The 25,931-nt window shown below is 42.8% G+C and overlaps 1 protein-coding gene across 1 annotated transcript in view; it reads left to right on the top strand.

The window, feature by feature from the left end:
• LOC103595787 (ADAMTS-like protein 1) overlaps positions 1 to 25,931 on the top strand; it is a gene marked incomplete at its 3' end in the record, with an annotated part of 87,871 nt that overhangs the window by 58,332 nt on the left and 3,608 nt on the right. The window contains exons 4-6 of the mRNA XM_008579267.1: positions 2,128 to 2,307; positions 7,446 to 7,599; positions 8,437 to 9,562. Of these exons, the coding sequence (XP_008577489.1) occupies positions 2,128 to 2,307; positions 7,446 to 7,599; positions 8,437 to 9,562 (1,460 nt within the window). The remainder of the gene's footprint in view (positions 1 to 2,127; positions 2,308 to 7,445; positions 7,600 to 8,436; positions 9,563 to 25,931) is intronic.

Here is a 25,931-nt window from a genome sequence, read left to right as displayed (position 1 = left end):
AAGCAGAGAGGAGTTTCTGCAACCACAGGGGAGAGAAGCTGAGTTTGGGCTTGTTCTCCAGCTGTGTCCAGAGCAGGGTGTTCATTAGGAGCTCGGTAAACATTGCACTGAGTGGAAATAAACCACTTCTAGCTCCTATGTGGCCTTGCTTCAGTCACTACACCTTTCTGACCCTCAGCTTCTTTATCTGTAAAGTGGGGAGATAAGATCTACCTCTTAGGCTGGTTTCACCTTTTTTGTTAGCCTTCTATGTAGTTAATCTCAGCCATAAGAAAATATAGTTTTTATCCATGAACTGAATGATGTTATTTTCATTTTGAATTTTAAAAACTTAAAATGCAAAATGAAAAGGTTGTTCAATATCAGTTTGGATCATTTGAAAGGCTCAAAGATTAAAAGTCCTAACGAGGCAAAGTCAGTAGCTTCTCTAACATCATTATCCAGTAGCTTTGAGACCTCAAGCCTTTCACAGCTGCAAACAAGTGGCCTTTTGCTCGGGTGTGGTCCAATCAACCACTTGTCTTAACAGAGGCCTCTCTGGGTCCTGGATTTTCCTTTCCAGGTTTATTTTACTTCCATTGGGAGTGGTGGATGGGGTATTAGTTTGGAGAGATGGTTCTCAGCCCTGGTTGCACAATAGAATTATCTGGGGGAGAATTGCCTGGGAAGTCTGTTTATAAAGCAAAACTGGCAGCTGGGATCCACCTCCCAGAATTTCAGTTCTGAGTACAACCTACTGAGCCCAGATCACCGTGAGTGCTGTGAGGGGCACTTCTATGGAAGAGCAACTCCCTCAGCACAAACTCAGACTTTTTAGACTCAGGCCTGATTTCTCAGCAAGCCCACAGGCAGCAAGTTAAAGACGAGACTATTCCTGAAGAAAACAGAGCACTCCCTAAACTTTGTACAATAAAATATCCCCCGCACAGAGTACTCATAGGTTGATATATTAGCTAGAGTGATATTGGACTGAAAGTGGTAAAAAAAACCCAAATAACAATGGCTTAAATAAGATAGATAAGATTTTTCTCCCTCGCATAAATACAGGCAGTCCGGGGCTGGTTCGATGGCTTCACAGTCAGGAAGCCAGGCTACTTCTCTCTTTTTGCCTATGACAGTCCAAGATAAAAGCTTCAATTCAGACATCATGTTCCCATCCCAACCAGCAAGGAGGACAGAGGGAGGGGAAAAGATGTCACACTCCCTTCACGGGCACTTCCCCAAAATTGCACACACCCCTTCTGTTTCTATCTCATTGGCCACTACTGAGTCAAATGGCCATGCCTCCCTTCCAGGGAGATTGGCAAATGTAGTTGTTGTGCTGCAAAGTCATGGCCCAACTAAAAACTGGGTGCTCCTTTGTCCTTGAAAAGGAGAGGAAAAATCCTTGGAACTAGACAACACTCTGTGCCTCAGGAGGCCTCCCTCCCCCTCCTGCAGCAAGATTATAACTATTAAGTTACATGTAAACAACGTATTTTATTGGGGTCCCTCTGAAAACCACTGACATGAGGCTATTTTTCTTGCATCCCAAATTTCAGCGGCTCTGGCTCCCACTGCCCTAAGAAATCAATCCGGCAGGAAAAATATTCCAAGGGAGTTCTTCAGAAGAGCACCAGGCCCTAAATCTAATGCCCATCCACTGTGGTAGACTGAGTGACCTACACTTACGGAGAGAGAAGGGAACTGTCTTCTCTGCAAATTAATTTCTCCAGATTTATACTAATGGCAGGAGCTCTCTCTCTTTCATTCTGGAAGCAGCGCAGATTATTTTCACTGGGTCGTAAATATGTTGAACACTCGATTATACTAACCTTTTACACCAGTTGTCTTGGATGGCTGCAAATCATAGTTCAGGAGCAACTTTTGAAGATTTAAAGGGCCCTGAAATTCCTGGATGCTCTAGCTAAATACCTGGGATTAAGAGTAGAGGGTGTAGATCTTGCTAAAAAATTCATTTCAGAAGGAAGAAACTAAATCCTTTGGGCTCATTCCTGGTTTTTCTTCTTTTTCTGTTTTTATTTATTTATTTAACTCTTTACTCAGCTGAGGCTAAGGTGACAATTGGTAGTCAAACCATCTACTTGCTTTCTTATATTGGGTCAACTTTCTCTCCTCCTTCCCCAGTGTTCCAGGACCTGTGGAGGGGGCATTCAGAAACGTGAAGTTCTCTGCAAGCAGCGCATGGCTGATGGCAGCTTTCTGGAGCTTCCTGAGACCTTCTGTTCAGCCTTGAAACTGGTCACCCAGCAAGCCTGCAAGAAAGATGACTGCCCCAGTGAGTGGCTTCTCTCAGACTGGACAGAGGTGTGTATGTCCCTCAGGAGGACAGAATAAAAGAGGCATGAGTAGGGAAAGAAGGCATCCCTAACATATATGTACAAAAGGCAAAAAGAGAACAAAATAATTCTCCTGACATTATGGAATAGTATTTTTGTAACCATTTATACTACAGTGGGTAACTAGCTCCTAACTAGGCTGTAGGGACCTGAGTTATGCAGCCAGCCCTTGCCCAACAACCAGAAGCTTCGAATTGTAAATGGGGTCCTCATGGAACAAAACCAGGCCTTGCTAGTGCTGTTTGGGCCCAGGATTCTTTTCGAATGTTGGGTTCTTCTCCCTCTATCTCCACACCCTACCCCTCCTCCTGACCTCCCTGCACCTCCTACTGCCAGATGTTTCTAGTTTCTACTCAGGAAGGGCAAAACATCTCTCATTTTTCTCTTCCAAGTCACTGGACAATAAAGGACATGATTTATTAGGAAAAGAAGGCCAAGGAAATCCTGCCTCTTTACTGTATCCTGGCTCTGAAACTCCAACAACTTCCCAGCAAGAGAATTTGATTTCCCCTGTTGCCCCACATTTTGGAAGTGATTGCATCAGCACTCACCATTCCCAACTTCACCTCTTAACTTAGGGATATACTTCCAACTAACCTATTTTCTAGATAATTCTTGTCTTAATACTAGCATAAATTAATTCCTTTATGCCGTTCCAGCTCATCTGTTTTCAGCCCCTACTACTTCTTTTAGTTGCCTTCAATTCCCCCAGCTCCATAGGCTTGTGTGTCTTCCAAAGAAAAGGCCCCCCTAAATTACTGCCTCACAAGCAGATTTAGCCAAGAACAGAATCACCAGGCCTGAAGTGAAAATCTCTGTGTCAAAAGCAGGTTCAAGACCTTCCTCTGTCTTGCAAATAATCATTTGAATTGGCCCTCTTGACCCATTACCTCATTTGTATAATATACAACTCACAGTATGGAGCTGCTCCTGGTTGAAATACATCACAGAGACACTTACTTCCAGAGGGGAAAGCTGCCTATGAAGATTAAGATGCCAGCTTTTTCAACATAGGTTCTTAGAATTCTTGCCCCACAAACAGGTATTATCAACCCATATAGAGTTCCATCAGAAGGGGTCTGCTAAGGGCATTGCAGTTGAGAGTCAACCTACATTGCCATAGCTTTTGTGATTTGGCAGTAAAATTGCTGCTGGTAGTATCTTACCCCGAACATCTTAGAATAGAAGAAGGAATGATTATTTGCTCATATGTTAGAAAAAATTTGATTTCAACAGGATAAAGAATTAAAAGTTTGTAGAATGAGCATGCATATATTCAAGTATATGTGTGTGTGTGTGCGTGGACATGTTAGTGACAGTTTTTCCATGGGAATATTGATGTGGGTATGGTATTATATACAGAAAAAAATCATAACAAAAATAGCAGTGCAGGAAAGAGCACTGATGTATTTGCCAAGTGACTCTAGATGAAAACATTCTCCCAGTGGAGTACTGTAAAAGGAAGTTCCCTCCTTAGTCTGTCAAGTGGTAGTCTGTCATGAGTGGAATGCCGAGGAAGGGACTTGTGTGTATTATAATTGTTCTCCTATGTCCCTGGAATTTGTGGCCTCTGGAGCATATGGGACGCTAAGAATTCAAAAAAAGTTTTTTTCTGCCTTCAGATTTGAAAAAGAGACCCTTGTGATGAGACACTAAGGAAGAGAGACTACTGAATTGACGTCCCAGTGGTCCCATTAAGTAAAGCAGGTCTTCAGAACAGTATCATGGATAGTCAAGAGTTCAGACTCAAAGATAGGCAAATCCAGGTTCAATTCTGACCCTAACATTTACTGGCTGTATAACCTTGGGCTAATCATTTGACCTTCGTAAGCATTAGGTTGCTTATCTGTAAACTGGAAATGTTATAGTATCCACCATGCAAGTGGGAGGCTTAAATTAAATTATGTATGTAAAGAACTTTGTGCTCAGCAAAAGGTAACCCTTATGGTTAGGATTCTCTTCCATCCTTCTTATTGTCAGGAGAAGGAGAGGAAATAGAAGGAAGCACTCATCTTGACTGGCCGGACCTGGGGCCACGGGCCAGGTCTCCCACAGGCTTTGCTGGTCTTCCCAGGAGGAAGAAGTTACATTTTGGGAACTAGAAGTAGTTTGGCCTTAGCCAAGAAGTGTTATTTGGTTTTGAGCTATGTGGGTTGATGAATGGAAATTCCAAAACATTAGAGGGGAGCTGGGAATGGTGGGAAGTCATCACTGGGAATAATCTCAAGCTGGAGCCATGCTCCTAGAGCTGTTCTTGAAGGTGCCACGCTGGCCCTGTCATTCTGACGGCCATTCCCATGGCCCTCTGACTGAAAGGAGACATGCATTCCACACCCCCCACAAAACTCCCCTTGGAGAAAGGAAGACCTAGATGATCTATGGGTGTTTTTCATCCTGAACTATCTGGGCTCAATCTCATGGTTACTGCACAGAATCCCTCAGAGACAGAATTAAGCCAGAGTTTTAGACATTTCAAGTAAAATTACTTGCAGATTCTATCCTGAAAGTAAGACCTCTCAAAAGGCCATACCTCTTTTCTTTAAAAGAAACACTCAATATCCTGAAAGAGTTGACTATTAAATATTTTTAAATCATATTTTTAATGGAAGTTGCTACCCCCCCCAAAAAAAAATAATATAAAAGAAATTAAAGTCAGGGTAGACAATTTTAGAGCTAGAAGGAAATTAGAAGATCCTATAGCCTAATTGTTTTTATTTTTTAATTAAAACCATAGAACCCTTTTTTTTAACGAAATGTTACTAGGAAGCAAAAATCTAAAACAGATAAAATCAGAGCTGTTTGGTTTGAAGTGTGGGTAGGGGTTTCAGATCTCCAATGGCTGGGTCTCCCCGTCACCTCAGAAGCCCCTGAATCACTCCTCAACATAGTTATGAAACGCAGTTTGAAAATCTCTTCACTAGCGTAGCTTCCCTATTTTAGAGATTTGAAAACTAAAGCTAGAGAAAGAACTAGACCAAAATCACAACCCGATCTTCCGACCTTCAGTCTCACTATTTTTTCTACTTTTCTCCTTGGCAGCACTAAAATGACCATGCTTTTAAATTCTCAGCCTCCTTACTTACCTCCATCCCACCTGCTCCTTGGATTTGGTGTTGTAGTTTACAGTACAATGAGTGATGGGTGGAATCTGGAATCCATAATCATCAGGCGATAAAAGCAACGGGTTAGATTCTCATCCCCATCTCTTGCATCTTAAATTTCTTTCAGGGGGGGTGTGTATCAGAGCACATCACACAGAACAGTGTCATTTCAATGTGTTACCATATAAAACTCGAAAACATAGAAAATTGTGTTGCTCTTTTACTGTCATGTTTTCAAGCTAAGGTGGCACACTGCCATGACCCCTAGTTCAGACTTTTATCATCTCAAGCCTGAACTACTGTGGCAGCCTCCTTCACAGATGTCCCTGCCTCTCATCCATCTCCTACTCCCATCCCTCCTGGACACTGTTGCCAGATTAACCTTCTCAAAACACCTCTTTCATCATGTCACTCCCCTCTTCAATGACTTCCCATTGCCTCGTGGACCAGTTCCATACCTCCTGTCTGAAAATTACGGGTCTCCAATGTCTGGCCCCAAACTACCTCTCAAGCTCCTGACACTCTCAATTTGGTCCCTCTGTTCAGTCAAACTGGTTTAGTTTTGTCCCCAAGCCTGCCTTGGACTTCTACACTCAACTCTTCTACCTTTGTTCTGGAAATTTCCTTGCCTCTCATGCATATCCCTGTTTCACTATACCTATGCACACTCCACCCGTCTTCAAGACCCAGGTCAGGAAATCCCTAATGTACCATAAATATTCAGTAATTGTTAGCATCAATTTTATAATACTCACTTGTCTTATAGTTTTATATTTTTACTAAATTATTTAATTACTACTATTCCTGTAAACAGCTTTGTTGAGGTGTAATTTATTGAGGTGTGATTATAAAATTAAACATAGCATAATGTTTTTAAGATTTATACACATTGTAGTATATATAAGAACTGCATTTTTTTATGGCTGAATAATATTTCATTGTTCATCCATTCACCAGTTGATGGACATTGGTTTGTTTCCACTTTGGGGCTATTATGAATAATGCTGCTATGAACATTTATGTACAAGTCTTTCTGTGGATGTACATTTTCATTTCTTTTGGGTAGATACCTAGGAGTGAAAGTGCTGGGTTGGATGGTAAATTTATGCTTAACTTTCTGTGAGGCTGTATCATTTTACATTCTCACCAGTGATGTACGAGAGTTCTAATTTTTCTACATCCTCACCAACACTTGTTATTGTCTGTCTTTTTTATTATGGCCATTCTAATGAATATGAAGTGGTATCTCATTGTGGTTTTAATTTTTATTTCTCTAACGTACTATTTCATTTTAACAGTGCATTTAGATTTTTTCCCCCTCATTTCAATGACAGCTCCTGAGGTTAGGAACTATCTTGCACATCTTTTCTCTGTAGCATCTAACACCCCACCTCAAACAAAGTAGATGCATAACAATTATTTAATGCTTGATGTTAAAATATTATCATTTATTTGTGAAGGAAGGAGAAAGGAATTTGCATTGTCATTTCTGTATATAGTATTTAAGATATATGAGGATACTTCATAAAGTTCATGGAAAATGGATTTAAAAGATAATATGAATCTTTCCATGAACTTTTTGAAGACCCCCTCATATTATCTCATTTAATTCCCAGGCTTGCAAAATAATCATAAGAACTGGAAACAGACCCAGAGAGTTTAAGTAACTTGCCAGCTAGTGAAATACTGAGCTCAGTTTTGAACACGTGACTGTACAACTCTGCAAATTCCGTGACACTAAAGCCCAGGCCATGTAGGTAAAAACAGGCAAAGTGTCTACAGGAAATCTTAGAGTAGAAGATCTTAGAGTGGAATGTGGCTACAGTATGGGCATGTTTTCCATGTTGTTACATCATAATTAACATTTCCTTCTCTCTTTCTCAGTAACTGTTGCCTTTCCAAGCAACTTTTCTCCTATTTTAATGGGTTTGAGGATCTGTACAAAAAAATGCATTAGCTTCTAGTTCCCTACATTTACAGGCCTGTGGCCTTTCTTTCTCCCCAGTGTTCCACTAGCTGCGGAGAGGGCACCCAGACTCGGAGTGCCATTTGCCGGAAGGTGCTGAAAACCGGGGTCTCAACTATCGTCAATTCCAGTCTGTGCCCACCCCTGCCTTTCTCGTCCTCCATCAGACCCTGTATGCTGGCACCCTGTGCAAGTGAGTATGTCAGTGCTCAGGGGATGGGGAGATGGGACCCACTTAGCAGCAGCCATGGCCACCACACTGTGGCCTTCCCTAAACCCAAGACAAGTGGGCAGCAAAGCCCGGTGGAGGGCTGCAGGGCTGAAGAACTTAGCTGGAGACAGAAAAGGAATCTTAATTACACGTGGCGGGGCTGAATTCTCTTCTGCACTGGAAGAACAGTTTGCAGGGGGTGGAGCAAAGTTCACTTGCTGGCATACAGAGATCAGGAAGCTGCAGGCAGCATATTGCTAATGAAGTCTAATGTTATCCACTCTGGGGTCTTAAACTCCTCTAAACAGATTTGTTCTATTGAACATTAGTCCCCAGAGTCCTAACACTTCTGGACTCTCCTCACCGTGTGCACCAGGGCCCTGGTGCTTTGCAGGACCCAAAAGGTACACATTTAAAGGAGGACATTCTCCTTTGTCCTCTGCCTCTTTTTATGATGCTGGTTTCTTTTTTTTTCTCCTCCCTCCCCCCAATGTTTTTAATGAGAGGAACTGCCTCCCCCTCCGTGCTCCCCGTCCACCTAGAACCCCGCACCTCAGTTTCTGGGGCCGAAAGACCCAGCAGGGCAGTGTGCCGGGCGCCGGGCTGCACCTCATTAGCTCTCTAGGTTTTGATGGTGGCAGCAGCTTGCGGGTCCACAGCTGGGAGCCAGGTCCTCCCGTGAACCAGGAGGCGGTGAACGACGGCCCTGGCCAGAGCAGGCTCTAAACAGCTCTCTCCCTCTCGTCCTGTCCTCCCCTCGCCTTTGCCTTCCGTCTCCGTGCTGGCGGCGTCTCCCTCCGGCTCGGCTCGTGGCGACAGGGCCGGGGCGGCCGTCCCCCAAGGCCAGCCCGCACATCGCGGCGGCGCGGAAGGTGTACGTCCAGACGCGCAGGCAGAGGAGGCTGCACTTCGTGGTGGGCGGCTTCGCCTACCTGCTGCCCAAGACGGCCGTGGTGCTGCGCTGCCCCACGCGCCGGGTCCGCAAGCCGCTCATCACCTGGGAGAAGGACGGCCAGCACCTGGTCAGCTCCGCGCACGTCACCGTGGCTCCGCTCGGCTACCTGAAGATCCACCGCCTGCAGCCCTCGGATGCGGGCATCTACACCTGCTCGGCCGGGCCCGCCCGGGAGCAGTTCGTGATTAAGCTCATCGGGGCCAACAGCAAGCTGGTGGCCCGGCCCTTGAGCCTGCACGGCGACGACGAGGCCCTCCCGGGGAGGAAGGCCAGCCCGAAGGAGGCCCTGCAGACCCACAAACACCACAACGGCATCTCCGCCAACGGCAGCAAGGCCGAGAAGCGGGGCCTCGCCGCCGACCCGGGGAGCCGCTACGACGACATCGTCGCCCGGCTGCTGGAGCAGGGGGGCTGGCCCGGGGAGCTCCTGGCCTCCAGGGAGGTGCAGGACTCCACGGAAAGGAACACGTCCTCGGAGGAGGATGCGAACGCGGAGCAGGCCCTTCTGCACCTGCCCTTCACCATGGTGACCGAGCAGAAGCGCCTGGACGACATCCTCAGGAACCTGTCCCAGCAGCCTGAGGAGCTGCGCGACCTCTACGGCAAGCACCTGGTGGCCCAGCTGGCCCAGGAGATCTTCCGCAGCCACATGGAGCACCGGGACATGTTCCTGAAGCCCTCGGAGCAGAGGGGTCCCCCCGTGGCCATCCCGCCTCACAAACACGTGTCTGGCTTCAGCAGCTCCCTCAGGGCCTCATCCTCGGCCGAGGCGGGGGGCGGCCCTCGCCGGCCACACCGCAAGCCCACCATCCTGCGGAAGATCTCCGCGGCCCAGCAGCTCTCGGCCTCGGAGGTGGTCACCCACCTCGGACAGACCGTGGCCCTGGCCAGCGGGACGCTGAGTGTGCTTCTGCACTGCGAGGCCATAGGCAACCCAAGACCTACCATCAGCTGGGCCAGGAATGGAGAAGAGGTTCAGTTCGGCGACAGGTGAGCCTTGCAAATACCTGGGCTAGGAAGGGATGGGAAGGAGGGGAGGGCACAAGGGGCCACGTCTTGCCCAAGTCATGCTATTCATATGTCCTTCTAGGTGTTTCCAAGGTTAGAACTTAGAGCTCTGGGCTTTGAGGATCACATCCTGGGTTTCAGGTCCTCTCTCAGCACTGACTGTTGAAACACAACAAGCTATTTTTCTCTGAACTGCATGTTCTTATCTTTATAAGGAAATAACAACCCTACCTACCTAGCCCCATCCTCATAGGATCCTAAAGATGAATGAGGTGCTCTCTGGATAGCTTTGAATTTTTGGCAGAAAGATATCATTCCAGGCCAAGGCATTATTATCTTACTAGTTTGTGAGATGAACCACTGAAAAGCTGCAACATCAGGACATTGTTTCCATGTGTGCGGTCCCCCAGGACTGGGCAGAGCATGTGGCCAGCACCTGCTGCCCCCACAGATGAGCCTGTCCTGTGCCTGAGCTGGACAAGGCTATTTATTCCAGGAAGCTTTTATTCCCAGTCAGACCTGTGATTAATTATCCTAATATCTCTTGGTGTATCTGTTTCGATGTGTCATTATCAGTACAACAGCACTTACTGTTCTCCTTGGGCTATAGCCATTCATAATATAAAAATCAATAGAGGTAGTAGAAGTAACAATAACAGTATCTGAGACCACTACCTATGTGCCACGCACTTGCCAAGGTTTCTACAAACATTGTTGTCTCTTTTCATCGTTACAGTAGCCATGACACCAACAATGATAGTTGGCATTAATTGAGTAGTGATTTTGTACCAGGCAAACGTAAATTCTTTATGTGCTTTATCTCACTGAATCCTAACAGTAGCCCTGAGAAGTGCTACAGTTTTTATCCACACTTTACAGAAGAGTAAACACATAAAGTTAAGTAACTTGCTAAATGTTATGTTTATTAGGTGGCAGAGCTAAGATATGTGACAAAAATAAAGTAGTCACTTAAAGAATTATAGAACCACGGTTCTCTAGTCTAGATTTCTCATTTGAACCTTGTGTCTTCTCTGAACCTAATGCTCTTTTCATTCAATCTACATCTAAATACCACTGACTAATCCTCTTCTCTAGTTTGCTAGCTCCAGGTAAGGAAGAAGAGAAGCCAGCGTTTATTTTACCGTGCACTATGTCAGGTCTATCTGTAAGTAACTGCATTCGTTATTGTAATAGTCAATTCACAAGACTGATGTTATTCTAGCTTTACATAGAAAACTGAAGTTCAGCAGCTCGCCTAAGATCACCCTTTAGTAAGAGCTGGAACAAGGATTCAATATCAAGTTTATTTGGTTCCAAAGCGCAGTTCTGTCTACTCTTCTGACACTTCTGTTCACTCATGTGAACCAACATAACTTTTGACCATCCTGTCCACGTCTTTTGTGCCTTTGAAATGTCAATAACATTAGCTCTCAGACTTGATACTTTTTCTGTGTGCTCTTACTATATGACAGACACTGTGTTCAATGTTTTATGGAATTATCTTATTTAATCCTCTAAAACAACCCTATGGGGCAGGTACTATGATTGTTACTACATACTAGGTAGGAAAACTGAGGCACAGATGTTGAGCCCACAGAGAAACACAAGACAGTGTGACCCGCAGGCAGCACGCCCCGAGAGCCTGTGCTCTTAAACTCTCTTCTTGTTTGCTCTTCAGTCCTCCCCAGCTCATACTCTCCTTGATCAACTTACCTGCTGTGATCCCTGTAGTTTTCTCCAAAAATCTTTACAACATGGTCATACAGACTGCATTCATCTCCTTCGAGGTCACTGGCAGCTCCAGTGTCAGGCCCCAGGAGGATGGGTGTTGGCTGAGACTGGTGCCCTGGAACTCACTCCTATCAATGCACCTGGCCTACCTAGTGCCCACATTATGCCGTCCCCTCCACCAGCCAGTCAGTTTCTCAAGTGTAGGTACCAAGTTTCATTTATATCCCCTGGGCCTATTTCCCAGCATTGGTACTATTGGGATTGAAGGGAATCACAGTTGACTGTGTGAGGAAAAAGATGGGAATCAGCATGTCTGGACTCCATGCTAACTACACTGCACCCCATGCTGGGAACTTTCATAGCCATTATCTTCATGAATGTCCCCCAGAAGGCATACCATACAAACTGTTATCCCCATTTTAGAGACGAAGAAACCAAGGCTCAGTAGTTGAAGAACTGGACCAATGTTAAATAGCTAGTAAAAGGCAGATCAAGAGGGATCCAAACCCAGTCCTGCCCACCCAAGCCCACGATGTTTTGGGTGCACAAGTTCATGCTTGGGTGCATCTCCCATGCTTCACTAGGGATGCCAAGTTGCCTCTAGACCCTTGCTGTCTTCCACCAGCTATCTTCAGGATTTCTTCCTTTCAATAGCCACTTCTTCCTCCTAAAAGCTGTAGAACAGACAGGGCACTGGGAAGGGGGTCATCAGGACTCGACTCTGCTTTTGACTGCAGAGAGAAAATTGAAGCTATGGCTTACTCGGACATCTTGATGATTTCCTTGAGTGCTGGAGACTTTTTATGAGTTGGCTGCTAGGTCACCTGCCAACTACAGGACTGATAGGGAAGCAGCTAGACGGGGATCGAGGGGTTCAGACTGACCTTGCCAGGGTCCTAACTTTTTGTGGCCTTCGTCTCTTCATTTTAAAAGTGAGGGGGTTGGGCCAGAACATCTCTGAGGTCCCTTCTACCTTATTCACTCATTTACAAAAGGCCACGGAAGGTTAAAACCCATATGTTGATGAGGTGTGGGGAGATCCTTGAGCACAATAACTTAAAAATTGGTTGTACAAGTTGTTCTTGAGTGCTCCACAAATCAGAGTTCAGTGATTACATGAGTTTGAGAAGTGCTCACCTAAAGCTAAACAGATGTATTTACTGCTGGATTTTATGTCTATTTTTTTAATATAGCACTTGATTTTTTATTATAAAAGTAATAAAAGGGCTATAAAACAATTCAAATAATATCTAAATCTGTAAAGTAAAAAGTGCAAGTCTTCCTCATCCCTCCAATTCTGTTCCCCAGAGGATATCACTTTTAATATTTTGGTATACATCTTTTTAGAATTTTTCTATATTTTATTGTATTATATAAAATATATATATACACAATGGGACTTGGGTTTTTAAATGGGATATTAGTCATGTTCAGAAATTTGACTCAGTTTTTACTTACCAAAATGACTGGGAGACTTTCTCGTAATAGAAGTAGAAATCTATACCCCATTTTTAAACAGCTGATTACTGTTCCTGATGCATTTAACTAGCCCCCAGCTGAAAATTATTTGGGGTTTTCCATTTTTGTAAAGTCTTTTAAGCATTCTAATGTGTGTTGTGACTTTACAAGTGGACAGTGTAGTCTGCAGTGTTTTCGAGGTATTCCTTTGATCACTGAACAGGTTTTTTGGCTTAATAATCTCAGGAACACCAATAATTCTTGAAACAGCACTTAAAAAACACTACTTTAGCTTTTAATCTTCACCTAAATGGGCATTGAGAGTCTAACCCCAATGGCTTTAAAGTGGAGAAGGTTCACCAGAATCTTGCTAGAAAGAGAGCCATGGCAGCCAGGTGCTAAGGATACTGAAGGTGTTGGGCCTAAGACAGCAGAGGGCAGGTGCTGCATTTTCAGTCATTCAGGACTTTGGTTGGGGGTCAGGGGTAGTAGTAACAGAGAAGGCACCTGAGGAGCATGGACAAACAGTTTTTGCCACCATCAAGAATTTTTTTTCCTAGACAAATCTTTTCAATGCAAAGTCAATGGCATGCAGTAGGGAAAAATAACAAATTTCCATTTCTGATCTTTGACATTATAGTTTTTCCATTTTACTTGGCTGGCTAGTAAGAAATATGGCTGGAGCTTAGTTTTCTATACAGTTTTTCAAGGTCCATTTGAGAAAAGAGTGACTGTATCTGCACAGAGCATGCAGGAGGCACAGAGCTGCCATTGGGACTGCTTTGCTATGGGCTGTTGGTGACCTCTTCTGTGTTGGGTTTCATTTCTTGTCATCATTACTGTGCTAGTCGCAGTTCAGAAGTGCTCATTTATTTTCAAACAGAAAAGTGCTGAAATGCCAGTGTTATAGTTCAGTTAGTCTGTTTTTGCTTAGGGGCCAAATCCACCTTTCTGAGAGTCTGCAAGATTCAGCTTTCTGTCGGTCTATAGGACTTTGCAGTTTATTAAAGTATGTTATAAATAGTCTGGACCAGCAAGAATAGGTCAAGGTAGGAAGAAAGTGACTGAGTGAAGTCTGTTACTTCTTTGGCATTTTTAAAAATGCCAAAGCTTGATTTGAAAAAAATTAGTTTTATGAAAGAATCACTAACATTTCAGATATACTGCAACTCATCATACATATACAATATACTAGTTGAAATGAATTCATGTGACTCTCAGAAGCATAAGTCAACTTCGCAAGCAGTAGTTTACTGTGTTTACCTGAGTGTATTATGACAGGCCAAGTCATTGTAATCCCTCCTTCCTTTTCTGCAAACATTCCTATATCTACTCTGAGCCAGACGCTATGTTAGATACCAGGCATGGAGGAAAAGAAGACTCATTCCCTGTTGATGAAACTCAAATTCTAGTTTGGAAGCCAAAGAAGTAAACTCAGTGTTATAAGTGCTAACAGAAAGGTATACATATTTATTCATTGCAGAATTATTTATTAGCTTACCTGTTATATGCCAGATACACATCTACTCACTGGGAATATTGTGGTGAACGAAACAGAAGTCTGTGTTTTCTTGGAGTTTACATGCAATGAGAGTTTTGCTAAATGGTACACATCAGAGAGGCCTTCCCTGACTCTCTGTCTGCTACAGCACCCCTCTTCACTTCTATCCCTTTAACTATATTTTATTCATAAAACTTATCATCATATGCTGCATTATTTGTTGAATTCCTGTCCATGAGGGTAGAGCCTTTCTTTACTGCTATATCCCCAGTTCTGAAAATAGTAACTGGCACTGAACAGGTACTAAGTAATAATAATGAACCAATGGAGCCAGAAAGTAAACACAGAAAAGTAAGCAAGAAAAATATCAGATGGTCATAAGTGTTGGGCAGAAAATTAAAACAGAAGGTTGTGATAGAGAATGATTTGGTGACCTGTTTAGATGGGTACCCTGAGGCGGCTACATGTAAGCCAAGATCTTCATGCTGTCCAGTGTCCAGTGATGTGAAATCAGAAGGAAGAGCCTTCCTGGGCAAGCGAAAAGGAGTGCAAAAACCCTAAAGTGAAAATGAGTTTGGTGTGTTGAAGGAACCCAAATGAAGTTTATTTGGCTGGAATGTGGTAGGCAAAAGGTAGAAGTGGCATGGGATGAGATCATGAGGGAAACCAGAGGCCAGGGAAAGAGTTTAGGTTTTTGTCTGAATACCACAGGAAGGTTTGGAGGATATTAGGTGGGAAAGTGATATGACCTGATTTCCAGTGTTACGGATTCACACGACTCTTGTGGCGTGCAGATTATGTAGGAGCATGAGTGGAAGTTGGGGTCTCGCAGCAGTCCCTTCAAGACTATAAATATTCACTGGGTATTAGACACAGTGAGATGATAAATAAGACACTGCTCTCCAGAAACTAAAAAACACTAAAGTGCTGGTGTAGGATCAACTAACTTAGGCCCCCCGTTTGCATTAAACTCCAACTGGCAGAACACTTCTCTTTAAACTTGTAAATTTCTGAAAGTGACAGAATGGGTTCTCAAATTCAATGTGCATAATCATTACAAGGAACTTGTTAGAATACAGACTCCCACATCCTCCCCTACTTCTAGAAACTCTTTCTGCGGTAGGGACCCATACTTTGCAGTTTAACAAGTGCTACAGATGACTCTGAAGCCAGAGGTCTGAGAAGCACCTTTGCAAACCACTAAAAGAGAAAAGAGGGGAGGAAGGTGAACTTAAGAGCAGACTGATGCACGTGCTATTAGTTCTGCTAAAAGATTTGGTAGAAGTAGACAGAGCTCCATGCTAAAACGACACTTAGGAGCTAGGGGGTTCGTTTTTTTCAGGCACTCTCCTGTCTCCCTGCCTTCCCTCCCAGACTCCCGTAAGCCCACATACTCGCACATGGGTTCTATTTCACACATACTGGGCCTCAGATTTGAGAAAAACCAGATCATATAAATATAAGTGCCTGTGTGTGAAAGAAGCAGACACAGTGGAAGTAAAGAGACTCCAGATCTGCTGCCAGTTTTCTGGAAAAATTCTAGACTGGCTGGATATTGATATAACTACGTATTAGCTACCTGGTTCAGCCTGAGAACAAAGAGGCAAAACTCGACTTATCAGCCCAGCCATCAGGGGCAAGGTAGTAAGTTCTTTTCAGAGGGTTGCATGCTACCTGATTTTGAAAATGAGAACTCATCTTCATTTCTTTTTGTTTTCGCTGCTGAATCCTTTTAGCCATTGTGGATCTGTAATTGACTGGTTTTACCATATTGCTGCCTGGCAAATTCCATCAGAGAAGTATTCTCGTCTCTCCTCGTGGGCCTAGTGCATTAATGGTATCATGTTATTGCCCTAAAGTAGCCAACTTACATCCCAGAAATATTTTGCACGTAGAATACTATCCTCTATATTTAACCCCCCATGTTCATTAATTATGAATTTTTTTAAGTCCTACTTTACTTTTACTGTTTATTATAGAATTGGCTTCTATTTGCCTACCTCATATTCTATTGCATGAAACGTATACTTCTCCTGCAAAAGCTCCCAACCCCCGCAAAAAAAAAAAAAAAAGGTTATTTCTTATTTGTTCAAAAGAAGAAAGTTGTCTCTCAAAATATCCTTTATCTAATATGGCCTCTCAGCAACATTCTACACAGGCTAACTACCTCTCTTTAAAAACACTTTCTTGCTACTTTAAAAACCTCATGCGCTTGGTTTTCTTCCTACTCCTCTGGCTATTCGTTCTCATTCATTGTGACTTCTCTTCCTCTACCCACCTCTTATCCAGCCTCTTAGACTCTCCCTATACATGCACTAATGATTCCTGTGGCTCCAGTGCTCCACTGTATACCGATGATTCCTATCAGCATAAATATTTGGTGTATCTAGCATCGCACCAAATCTCCCTTCTGACTTAATGCAGATGCTCCTCACCTTACGATGGGATTACATCCCAATAAACCCATTGTAAAATGGAAATATCATAAGTCGAAAATGCATTCAATACACCTAACTTACCGAACATCATAGCTCAGCCTAGCCTACCTTAAATGTGCACAGACACTTACATTAGCCTACAAATTGGACAAAATCATCTAGCACAAAGCCTATTTTATGATAAAATGTTGAATATCTCATACTTCATCGATGTTCTACTGAATGCATATCACTTTGACACCATCATAAAGTTGAAAAATCATTAAGTCAAACCATTGTAAACCATCTGTCCAAATGTCTACTGGACATCCCCACCAAGATGTTCCACAAATAGGTCAACTTAATATATCTAAAACTAAAATCCTGAATCCCTGTCTCAGTAAAGAGCTCCCCCATCCATCCAGCTTCCCAAGCCAAAAAAATTTTTTTTCCTCCTTAGTCTCTTAATCTAGACTGCTCTAGTTCTTCATGGCTCTTTAATCCCAGTTTCCTCTCTCCTCACCACCTCTACTTTGGTTTGCTTTGTCAGCTGTAGATTATCCCAACAGCCTCCTAACTCTACATTTGCCTTCTTTAGACCAGGGTTGGCGAATAGCAGCCAGTAGCTTCAACATCTTTTAAAGGTTTAGGAAGAATGGCTTTTAAAGGGTTATTAAAAGAGCCAATAAAATTGAGCACAAAATTGTTAGGTTACCTTGCTCAAGGTCTCAGAACTGGGTTTCAAACCCAGTTATGTAAAGATTTATTAAAAGAATGGTTTTTACATCTTTAAAAGAATTATTAAAAACAAACAAAAATTAGAATATACAACAGAGACTGTAAGTAGCCCTCAGAGCTAAATTATTTACTGTCTGTTGCTTTACAGAAGTTTACTGCGGGAGGTATAGCTCAGTGGTAGAGCACTTGACTGCAGAAGTTTGCTGCCTACTGCTCTGGACCATTCACCGTGCCACTGCCAGAGCACGTTTCTAGCAAACCTGTCCGTGCTGTTCCCAAGCTTAAAATTCTAGTGGCTTGTCATCACTTGAGGATAAGGTCCAAATGCCCTGGCACGATATACAGTGCCTTTTATCATCTGACACCTGTCTCTCTCTAGCTTCTTCTCCCCCGCTTCATGGCACTGAGCTCTGCCCTTCAGCAGTACCCAGTTCTTGAAGTACCCAATTCTTACAAAATTGTCTGGGCCTTCCAACCCACTTTGTCTGGCTAACTCCTACCCCTCCTTACCAGAAGCCTACCCCTCAAATCTGGGGCAGATGACCCCTCCATGGTCCACATAGTACCCTGTGCATAATTCTCTATCTCAGCCCTTACCACTGAGTATTAGAATTAGCTGTTTGTTTTCCTAAATTACCCTCTAGATTATGTTAATCTTCTTCAAAGGAAGATGTTTAAGAATATGTCTTATCTTATTTTCTCCACAATTCTGAGAACATAATAAACACTCAACAAATGAAAAACTGATGAATGAAGGAACAAAGGAATAGATGCCAGTGATTAGGAGAAAGGTTTCCTAACTGCTGGGAGGCTGCGGTCTGCATGGCTTTGGATAATCTGGACTTCTGGTCTCTCGTATGCCACTGTGACAGAGTTCCAGAGTTGTACCCACTCCTAATTGAACATCTCTGCCTTGCCCCCATTTTGTTCACTAAAGAAGTTTCAGGAAACTGCAAGATTCTATGGTATACAGCTGTGCAACTTGAAAAGCACTGCTAGAAGATGAATAAGTACAGAGAGTCAATACTTTATGGAATCGTATCTCCCATCACATCCAGAGCCATGGAGAAATCATCATCATCATCATCATAGTAGCTACTATCATTTATCAAGCACTTACAAAGAGTTTCAGGTGTTCATTTATCCTTATGATAACCTTTTGAGGTTACTATCCCAATTTTACAGATGTTGAAATTGAAATTGAAGCACAGGGAAGTTAGATTAACTTGCTCAAAGTCTCTCACTTACAAAGAACTAGAGCTGGGATTTGAACCCAAGGCAGTCTGACCCCCTGGACTACTTTTTTTTAAAATTGATTTTTAGCGTTAGCTGAATATGTGGACTTGCAGTTGTTTTTATAAGGAAGCCACTGGTGTCAACTAGACCTAGCATAAATCTAGTATTCCAGCCAGCTGGCTTCCAGTTTATGAGGCTTTTGTTTTTATTTGTTTGCACATCTATTTTAGGGATAGCCTTTTTTCTATTGGTATCTCTACCCTTACCTAACCGTCTATAAATATGCACAGTGTTAGGCACTCAGTAAACATTACAAATGTTACATCTGTGTGTCTCTGACTGTGCGTGTTTACAGTGTTGATGGCCTGTGCATGTGTGCATTTAGAGACCTGGACCACAAGCAAGATGAAGCTAACCTGTTCCCTGCTTTTCGGTTACTCTGGATAAACACTGAATTCTTCACACGTTTTGAATTGAGATTCAGGCAAAAGCTAACTCCAACTTGCATTTGGGTAGGGTACAACACATACCACACCCCTAGCCAAAGACTCTGGTTAAATAACACTCTCCCACATCTAATACCAGGAAGCTCATGTAATACGGACAAATACATGTTCAATATTCTTACATCAGAATCCAGCTCTAGAAACAATACTTGTAGGGATGTGCTGATTTCCTAACAGGAAAGCCAGGTTCTCCAAAATTGGCACCACAGGTTGGATTACCAAATTGGGAAAGACAACTAGATGAAGATTGATCTCTTCCTCAGGGAAAGATCTAAAAACTGCTGATAGCACCTGCTGGCAGGGAAGCCCTTGCTCGCTATTTGACACTATGGGACCGTAAGTGGCTGATGGTTGCATATTTCCCATAGCACAGCTGATACAAGTCTTAAAGTGTTTAAGCAAGATTTTCCTCAAGAGTATGGGACTTTTTGAAAGGAATACAGGTGAACTTAAAGAGTAATATGAGCCTAGATACTTTGAAAAAAATATTTCTTCTTAGGGGTGGGAGGTAGCTCACTGGTGATATTTCACCTACATGGAATCCTGGGGAAAGAACTAATGCCAAAGAGTTCCTGCCTTTTAATCACCAAGCCTGTCTGTTTGCCTTCTCTTCTGAGCCTGCATGTTCCCACCGTATTCTCTCCACTCCCTTCTTCTGGAGGAGCAACCTGATGGTACATCATTTAACACATCAGGCAGCTCACAGGGGAGGAGACAGTGAGGCTGGAGTCAGAGCAACTTAGGCACAAATCCCAGTTCTGCCACTTAGTATTGTGAGTCCACCTTAACCTCTCTGAACCTTGGTTTTCTTATTAGTTACATTAAAATGATACTAACAAAACTAGACAGTACATTTTATTCTCTCTCCAGAATAGCAAACGTGTGAAGAGCAGAAATAATGTCTCTAAAGTGGCTGACCCACAATAGCTACTCGTTTCTCAGTATCCATAGTCATTGTCATTTAGATCCAGGGCCATTGTATCACAACATCTTCCAGGACATCACACAATAAGTTTCTTATTTTGAAGAACACTTAGGCAGTTGTTCAGAGACTTAGGGTAGAAAGGTATCTACGAAAACACAGTGTGATGGAGAATTATTGCCTAAGTCCAGGCATCAGGAGAGGATGTTCATATTCTGCTGAAATCCTTTGCCATCATTTCTAATGTAGTGAAAAAAAGAAATCTGTAGGCTCTAAATGCTTATACTTCCCAGAAAGCTTTGGACATGTTCCAAAGTGGTGTTGAATAGGAGATGAATTAAGGAGTACTGGAAGGGTTTTACTTGGGCAACACAGAGAATCCACAGATGGAAACTTCTAAGACTGCAAGAGAGAATCAGATGAGAAATTCCTCCAGGGTCAATTTCAGAACCACAGTTGTGAATAATGCTATATGTGAAAGTCATAAGCATATGAAATGCAGTTTCCAAGTTTGCAGATAGTATAAAAACTGAAAGCAGGGAAGATAGGGAAGGAAAAATAATCCGAAAAATTTGGTTTGGCTTGTTTCCTTTATAGAACTAAAGGAAATGGGGATGACAAATGCTTTTCCCAGTTGAAAAGTGGAAGAATAGCAAGCCAAAGAAAAAGGAGCCATCCCAGTAGATACATAAGCCTCAGCCAAAGAAAAGTATTGAGAGTCAATGCAAAGGTCACGGAAATGACCACCATGAATCAGGCCAGTAGAGAGCCTCAGAGGACACTAGACAATCAGTGACAACCAGACAGCACGAGTAAAGCACAGTCAGGCACTGTCTATTCCCTGAAAGACAAGGGGAGGTCTCCAAAGATCCCACCAACAGTTTATTCTTCCTAACAGAGTGATCCTCACAAATGGCAGAGTTCTGAAGAAGTGGTTAACTTTTGTATAAATGAGAAAGTCACTGAGACAACCCAGAATTGAAAATTCTTCCTTTTATAGGTCAGAGGTCAGCAAATTTTTCTTGTAAAGGGCCAAACAGTAAACACTTCAGGGATTGCAGGCTGTCCTATCTCTGTCCCCACTATGCAACTCTGCCACTGTAGCATGAGAGCATCCATAGATGGTACTTAAGCTGGTATGGTGGTGCTCCAGTAAAACCTGATTTACAAAAACAGGTGGCAGCTGGCTAGAGTTTGAGGACCCCGGTGCAAGGTAAATAGGAAATCCAGAGTCATTTCATGCAGAAGTTTTGTAGTTTGAAATGAATTACCCAGCAAGCAGATAAAACTACACATATTAGCAAATTTAAGACTTGATGAGTTTCTGAAGAAAAGGAAGCTGAAGGGTTTGGCAAAAAAGTATGAGGACAAGGTTAAGAATGTGTGGTCAGGTGGCCTTTCCCATTCCGAAAATATTTTCTCTACTTCCATCTGGAGCAATCGTGAAGCTTCCAGCATTAAATAACTTTTAGTTGGCAATTATGTTAAAAACAGCAAAAGCTAAAAAAAAAAGTTGCCCTAGCCAAGTGGTGATATGAAACTCTTTACGAACCTCAAGTCTGTTCCCCAAAATATCTGTACAAAATAAAACTCTCCCTTGCAAGCCTCTGGGCTACTGTAATTTTTGGTTTGGTTTCAGAAAAAAGTTTTTGCTCTTGGAGGTCTTCTCATAGCATTCTTCTTTCCTCATGCTTCAAACTATTTAAAATCCAGAATATTCTTCAGTGATTGTCCATTTCTCTGAGTAACTACAAACCCTGGCACAAATTACTCCCCACTGAAAAGGAGGCCAAACCACATGCCTTCCTGCTAGGCCCCGGTGACTGCCTGCATGTGGCCAGTTTAAGGCAAAGGTCAGAGGCCACTCCCCACTCCTGATTATACCATGCACTCGCCGAGCAAATTACTTAACTTCTCTGAGCTTTTGCCTCCTCTCTAAAATGGGAAAATAATATCTAGTAACATGGCGGTGAGAATAAAATGATATAAAGCATGTACACTAATAAAATATTGGTTCCTACTCCCCCTTTGTGATAGATTTGATTATCCTAATCTAAGGAATCTCTCAGCAGAAAAATAATCTTCAGTTCAGGGTAAGGAAAAGACCTCACCGTCTCGTCCTATAAATAGGAGTTTGGGGCTAATGTTCTTGCACAGACTCCCTTAACTTTGCTTATCTGCTCCTGAGTTCACTGTGTTCCATCTCTCATTCTTTTGCTCATGTTGTTTATATACTTTTCTAAAATTGTAGGGTTTGGCTACTTTTTTTTTTAGCATTCTAAAATTTCAGTATTTGGTTAATAGTGTTAAAACAGTTATGGAAATAACTAGTTTTCCTTATTCAGAGATTCCTGAGTCAAGAATAGAATTAAGGCAGTTGCCAACCCCATGCACCCTGTGGCCTCAGTCCTCTGCTCTCCTTTGCCATTCCCTGGTCTCTCACACAGCAAACCCCTTGCTCCCTCCCTATATCCCAGATATGTATCTTTTCCTTGAAACTCCTGCATTTCTCAGTCATCTGCCCATGTCAAAACCGCTCTTTGCAACATCCAGAATATATAGGCTCAGGCACGAAGCGTGACTGGTGATGATAATGGTGATGTGAATAACAACAGTAGCAAAATAATAACAACCTACGCTTCTGTGGTTTCTGCCCTATGCCAGGCACTTTTCTACGTACTTTAAATACATTAATTCATGCAGAAGCCTCACAACCACCCTAGGTAGGTACTATAATTCTCACTTTATAGATGAGGAGACTTTGTCTCTGAGAAGTTAAGTAAATTCCTTGCCCAAGTCTACAGAGCTATGAAGTGGTGCTGGGATTAGAACCCAGTCATCAGGGCTCTCGAGTCTGCTCTGAACCCCCATCCACCGTGCTCTATAGCGGACACGATCACTTCAGACCCTTTGCTGTGGGGGTAACTAAACAGCGTTTATTAACTATTTATTCAGCTTGCCAACACTATGTCAAATACTGGAGAGAGAACTATGAAAGAAGAGTCCCCACCCTTGAGGTAATAATTTACAGCCTAACGGAGGAAATAAGACACTGTAGATTGAAAGCACTTTGTAATACAGCTTTGAACGCCTGGAAGATCAGGAAAGGGAGGGATTGTTGCGGACGGTGGTAGCACAGGGACATAGAACTTGACATAGTTCTTAAGGGATGGGGGAGAATTTGGAACGGTGGACAGGAGGAAGAAGAGCCTGTCTTCAGCCACAAGCTAATAACAAGGAGGGTCAAAGAGGCCATGTTGACTGGAGTGACAAGTTTTTGTTGGGATTGGGTAGGTAAATTTGAAAAGATAATCTACTATTCTAAAGAGAAAGGATACACCTATGATTTTGAGCTTCCAGCCCTGTATTAAGGCCCAAAATGGGTTTAAGAATACTTAATTTTTAGGATGAGAGGCCTAAGATGGCACAATATCATGGCCCAAGTAGTAAATGGCCATTTCTGTGCCCAGAAGTTGGAAATTTCCTCTAACAACAGGAAATCCCAAAGAAGCTACTTAGGTTACCACTACTTATACCATTAAAAAAAAAAAAAATTATTAGATGTATCTGATGTTTAAGCTGATGTCTTTCTACTTGGAAAACAGTAAGAATGAGTCCATATACTCTTTTATTTCATCTTTACAAGAACTCTGAGGTCACTATTATCCATTTACAGAAGGAACTTAGAGGCTCACTTAGTTGAATGACTTGCCCAAGTCTACCACATGACTCCAGACTGGAGTCCAAGTCCCCTTACTCCAGTCTGAGAACTTTTCTCCTCCATACAGCAGCTTCTCATGTTTGGTTATGGGGGTCAGTCTGAGAAGTGGGCTTGCACAAGACAGTGGTGTTCACAGTGGAGCCAAGGATCCAGGAGACACCATGATGCCACCTCACTCACAGAATTACTGGAGACTTTCCCTTATACTCCCAGGGCTGCCACCTTTACAATTAAGAGCACTTTATCTCTACACATTGCAAATGCAGAGGACGTGACTTAAACTCAAGGAAACTGCACTTGGTAGGACTAGCCCATGAGCATTTTGTCCACATCTTACATGCATGAGAAGGATTTTTTCTTATGTAACTAAAATAGTTTTTTTATGCTTTCTCAACCGGTCCTTACTTAATTTGTAGAATGCTTAAGAAGACATGTCACAAAGAAGCTTACAAGTTAAGGCCACCAGAAAAGTAAAACTGCACCTTCATTTTCTGCTACACGCATGGTCAAGACATAAAACAATAAGTTTTAGCCCAGTAAACCAAAAGGGAAGTGGGGTGTGAGTATGGGAGGAGAGCAGGGAGTATTAATATACCAAAAATGACCACAGTACCACTTGCTATGTAGGTCTCAACTGCGCCCATTCTGTGTCCCCTCATCCTGTGATTCCTTAAATTCCAAAACAACCCCAGAGGAATCTTTCTGGTTTTGCTTGGAAAGCAGCACTGCATTTCTGTGCCTGCACATTCTAAAACGGGCCTGTCATATTTGAAAGCTAAATTCAAGCTGACAGAAATCAGCTACTAGCAAATTAAGTTAAGTTAATAGATGCCTGAAATACAAATAAAATGTTTTTTCCAGGAATTTTTCTTCCTAATTGTCAGGCTAGATAGAGACTAAAGCAAACCCCAGTCTCCACAGCAAGCCTTTTCCTTTGTCTTATGCTTCCTAGAGAGCCCTGCACAGGAACACTCTCCAGAACAATCGCTCCCTCTAGTGGCAGCCTCCAAACCCCCATCTACCAATTTTACGGGCATATTGTAGTAACCGTAGGGGTCAAATCCTCCCCTAACCCTGAAAGGATTTATGCCATAGTAGATTATTAGGAAAACGGATAGAATATTTAAATGGGCCAAATCTACCCAGGGCATGTTTATGAGCAGCTTTCTGATTACAAGAAGAAAGCATGGCTAAACAGATGAATCTCATGGTGGTATTATAGAGTGGGGGGAAAAAAGTGCTGGAAATTCCAAATTCTGACTCTGCCACCAAATAACTGTGTACCTTTGGGCTAGAGGGTTCAGTTTTATGAATATAAATAATTTATAAATATACACAGTAAGTGATACATTCAGGCTTTGTCCCTTGTAGGTTTTGTCTAAGATGATATTTAAGACTTTCTTAGAAGGCAAGTACTATGGCATCTTCATCTTTATATACATAGTTTATGGAATGAAAGAATATATAAATGCTAAATCTCATGATCTAGATTCCTTCCTTTCTGTTTCCACCAGTCCCATCCTAGTTCCAACTCTTAGGTCTTTGTGGCCCGTTCAATGGGTCACCTCCCTTCTCTTTGCCAACTTTATGGGAGTTCTTTTCCAGACTTCCGAATCGGATTGGAAGCCTATGGTTCACTCGGCAGCACCAGTGCCTGGAGGAACTGATATAGCTACAAAAGCTAAACCCCACCTAAAATAAAAGATGGGTGGTTCAGGCCCAGTGTGTGGCAGGGGTTTACTCCCTCTGCATGGGACCAGACAGTTCTATGTGAAAAAATGATCTGAATATGAAGATCTAATAAATTGGGGGAAATTGGCCAATATCGTGGGCCCCTCTCTCTTCCTTGCTCACATCTCTTCATTCCCCCTCTGCCCTCACATTTAATTCACCATTTGGAATGTCCAGCATTACCAATGGAAGAGTCACTGGAAATACCAAAAGTCAGTCTGGAAATTCCTTGCCTTGAGAGTTAAGCAGTTCCCTCTGCTGGGTAGGAAAACATACTTCCACCACTGGGTTTTCAAAGTTGCAAAGCTGAAATGTAGAAAAGTGAAGGGATTTGACAGTGGCCGTTACTAAAATCATAGCAGGGCCAAAATAAAGTTTAGAAGATCTGTC

Source organism: Galeopterus variegatus, unplaced genomic scaffold (genome assembly GCF_000696425.1).
Source record: "Galeopterus variegatus unplaced genomic scaffold, G_variegatus-3.0.2 Scaffold1845, whole genome shotgun sequence".
Classification (NCBI taxonomy): domain Eukaryota; kingdom Metazoa; phylum Chordata; class Mammalia; order Dermoptera; family Cynocephalidae; genus Galeopterus; species Galeopterus variegatus.
This window is presented reverse-complemented; position numbering and strand designations above follow the sequence as displayed.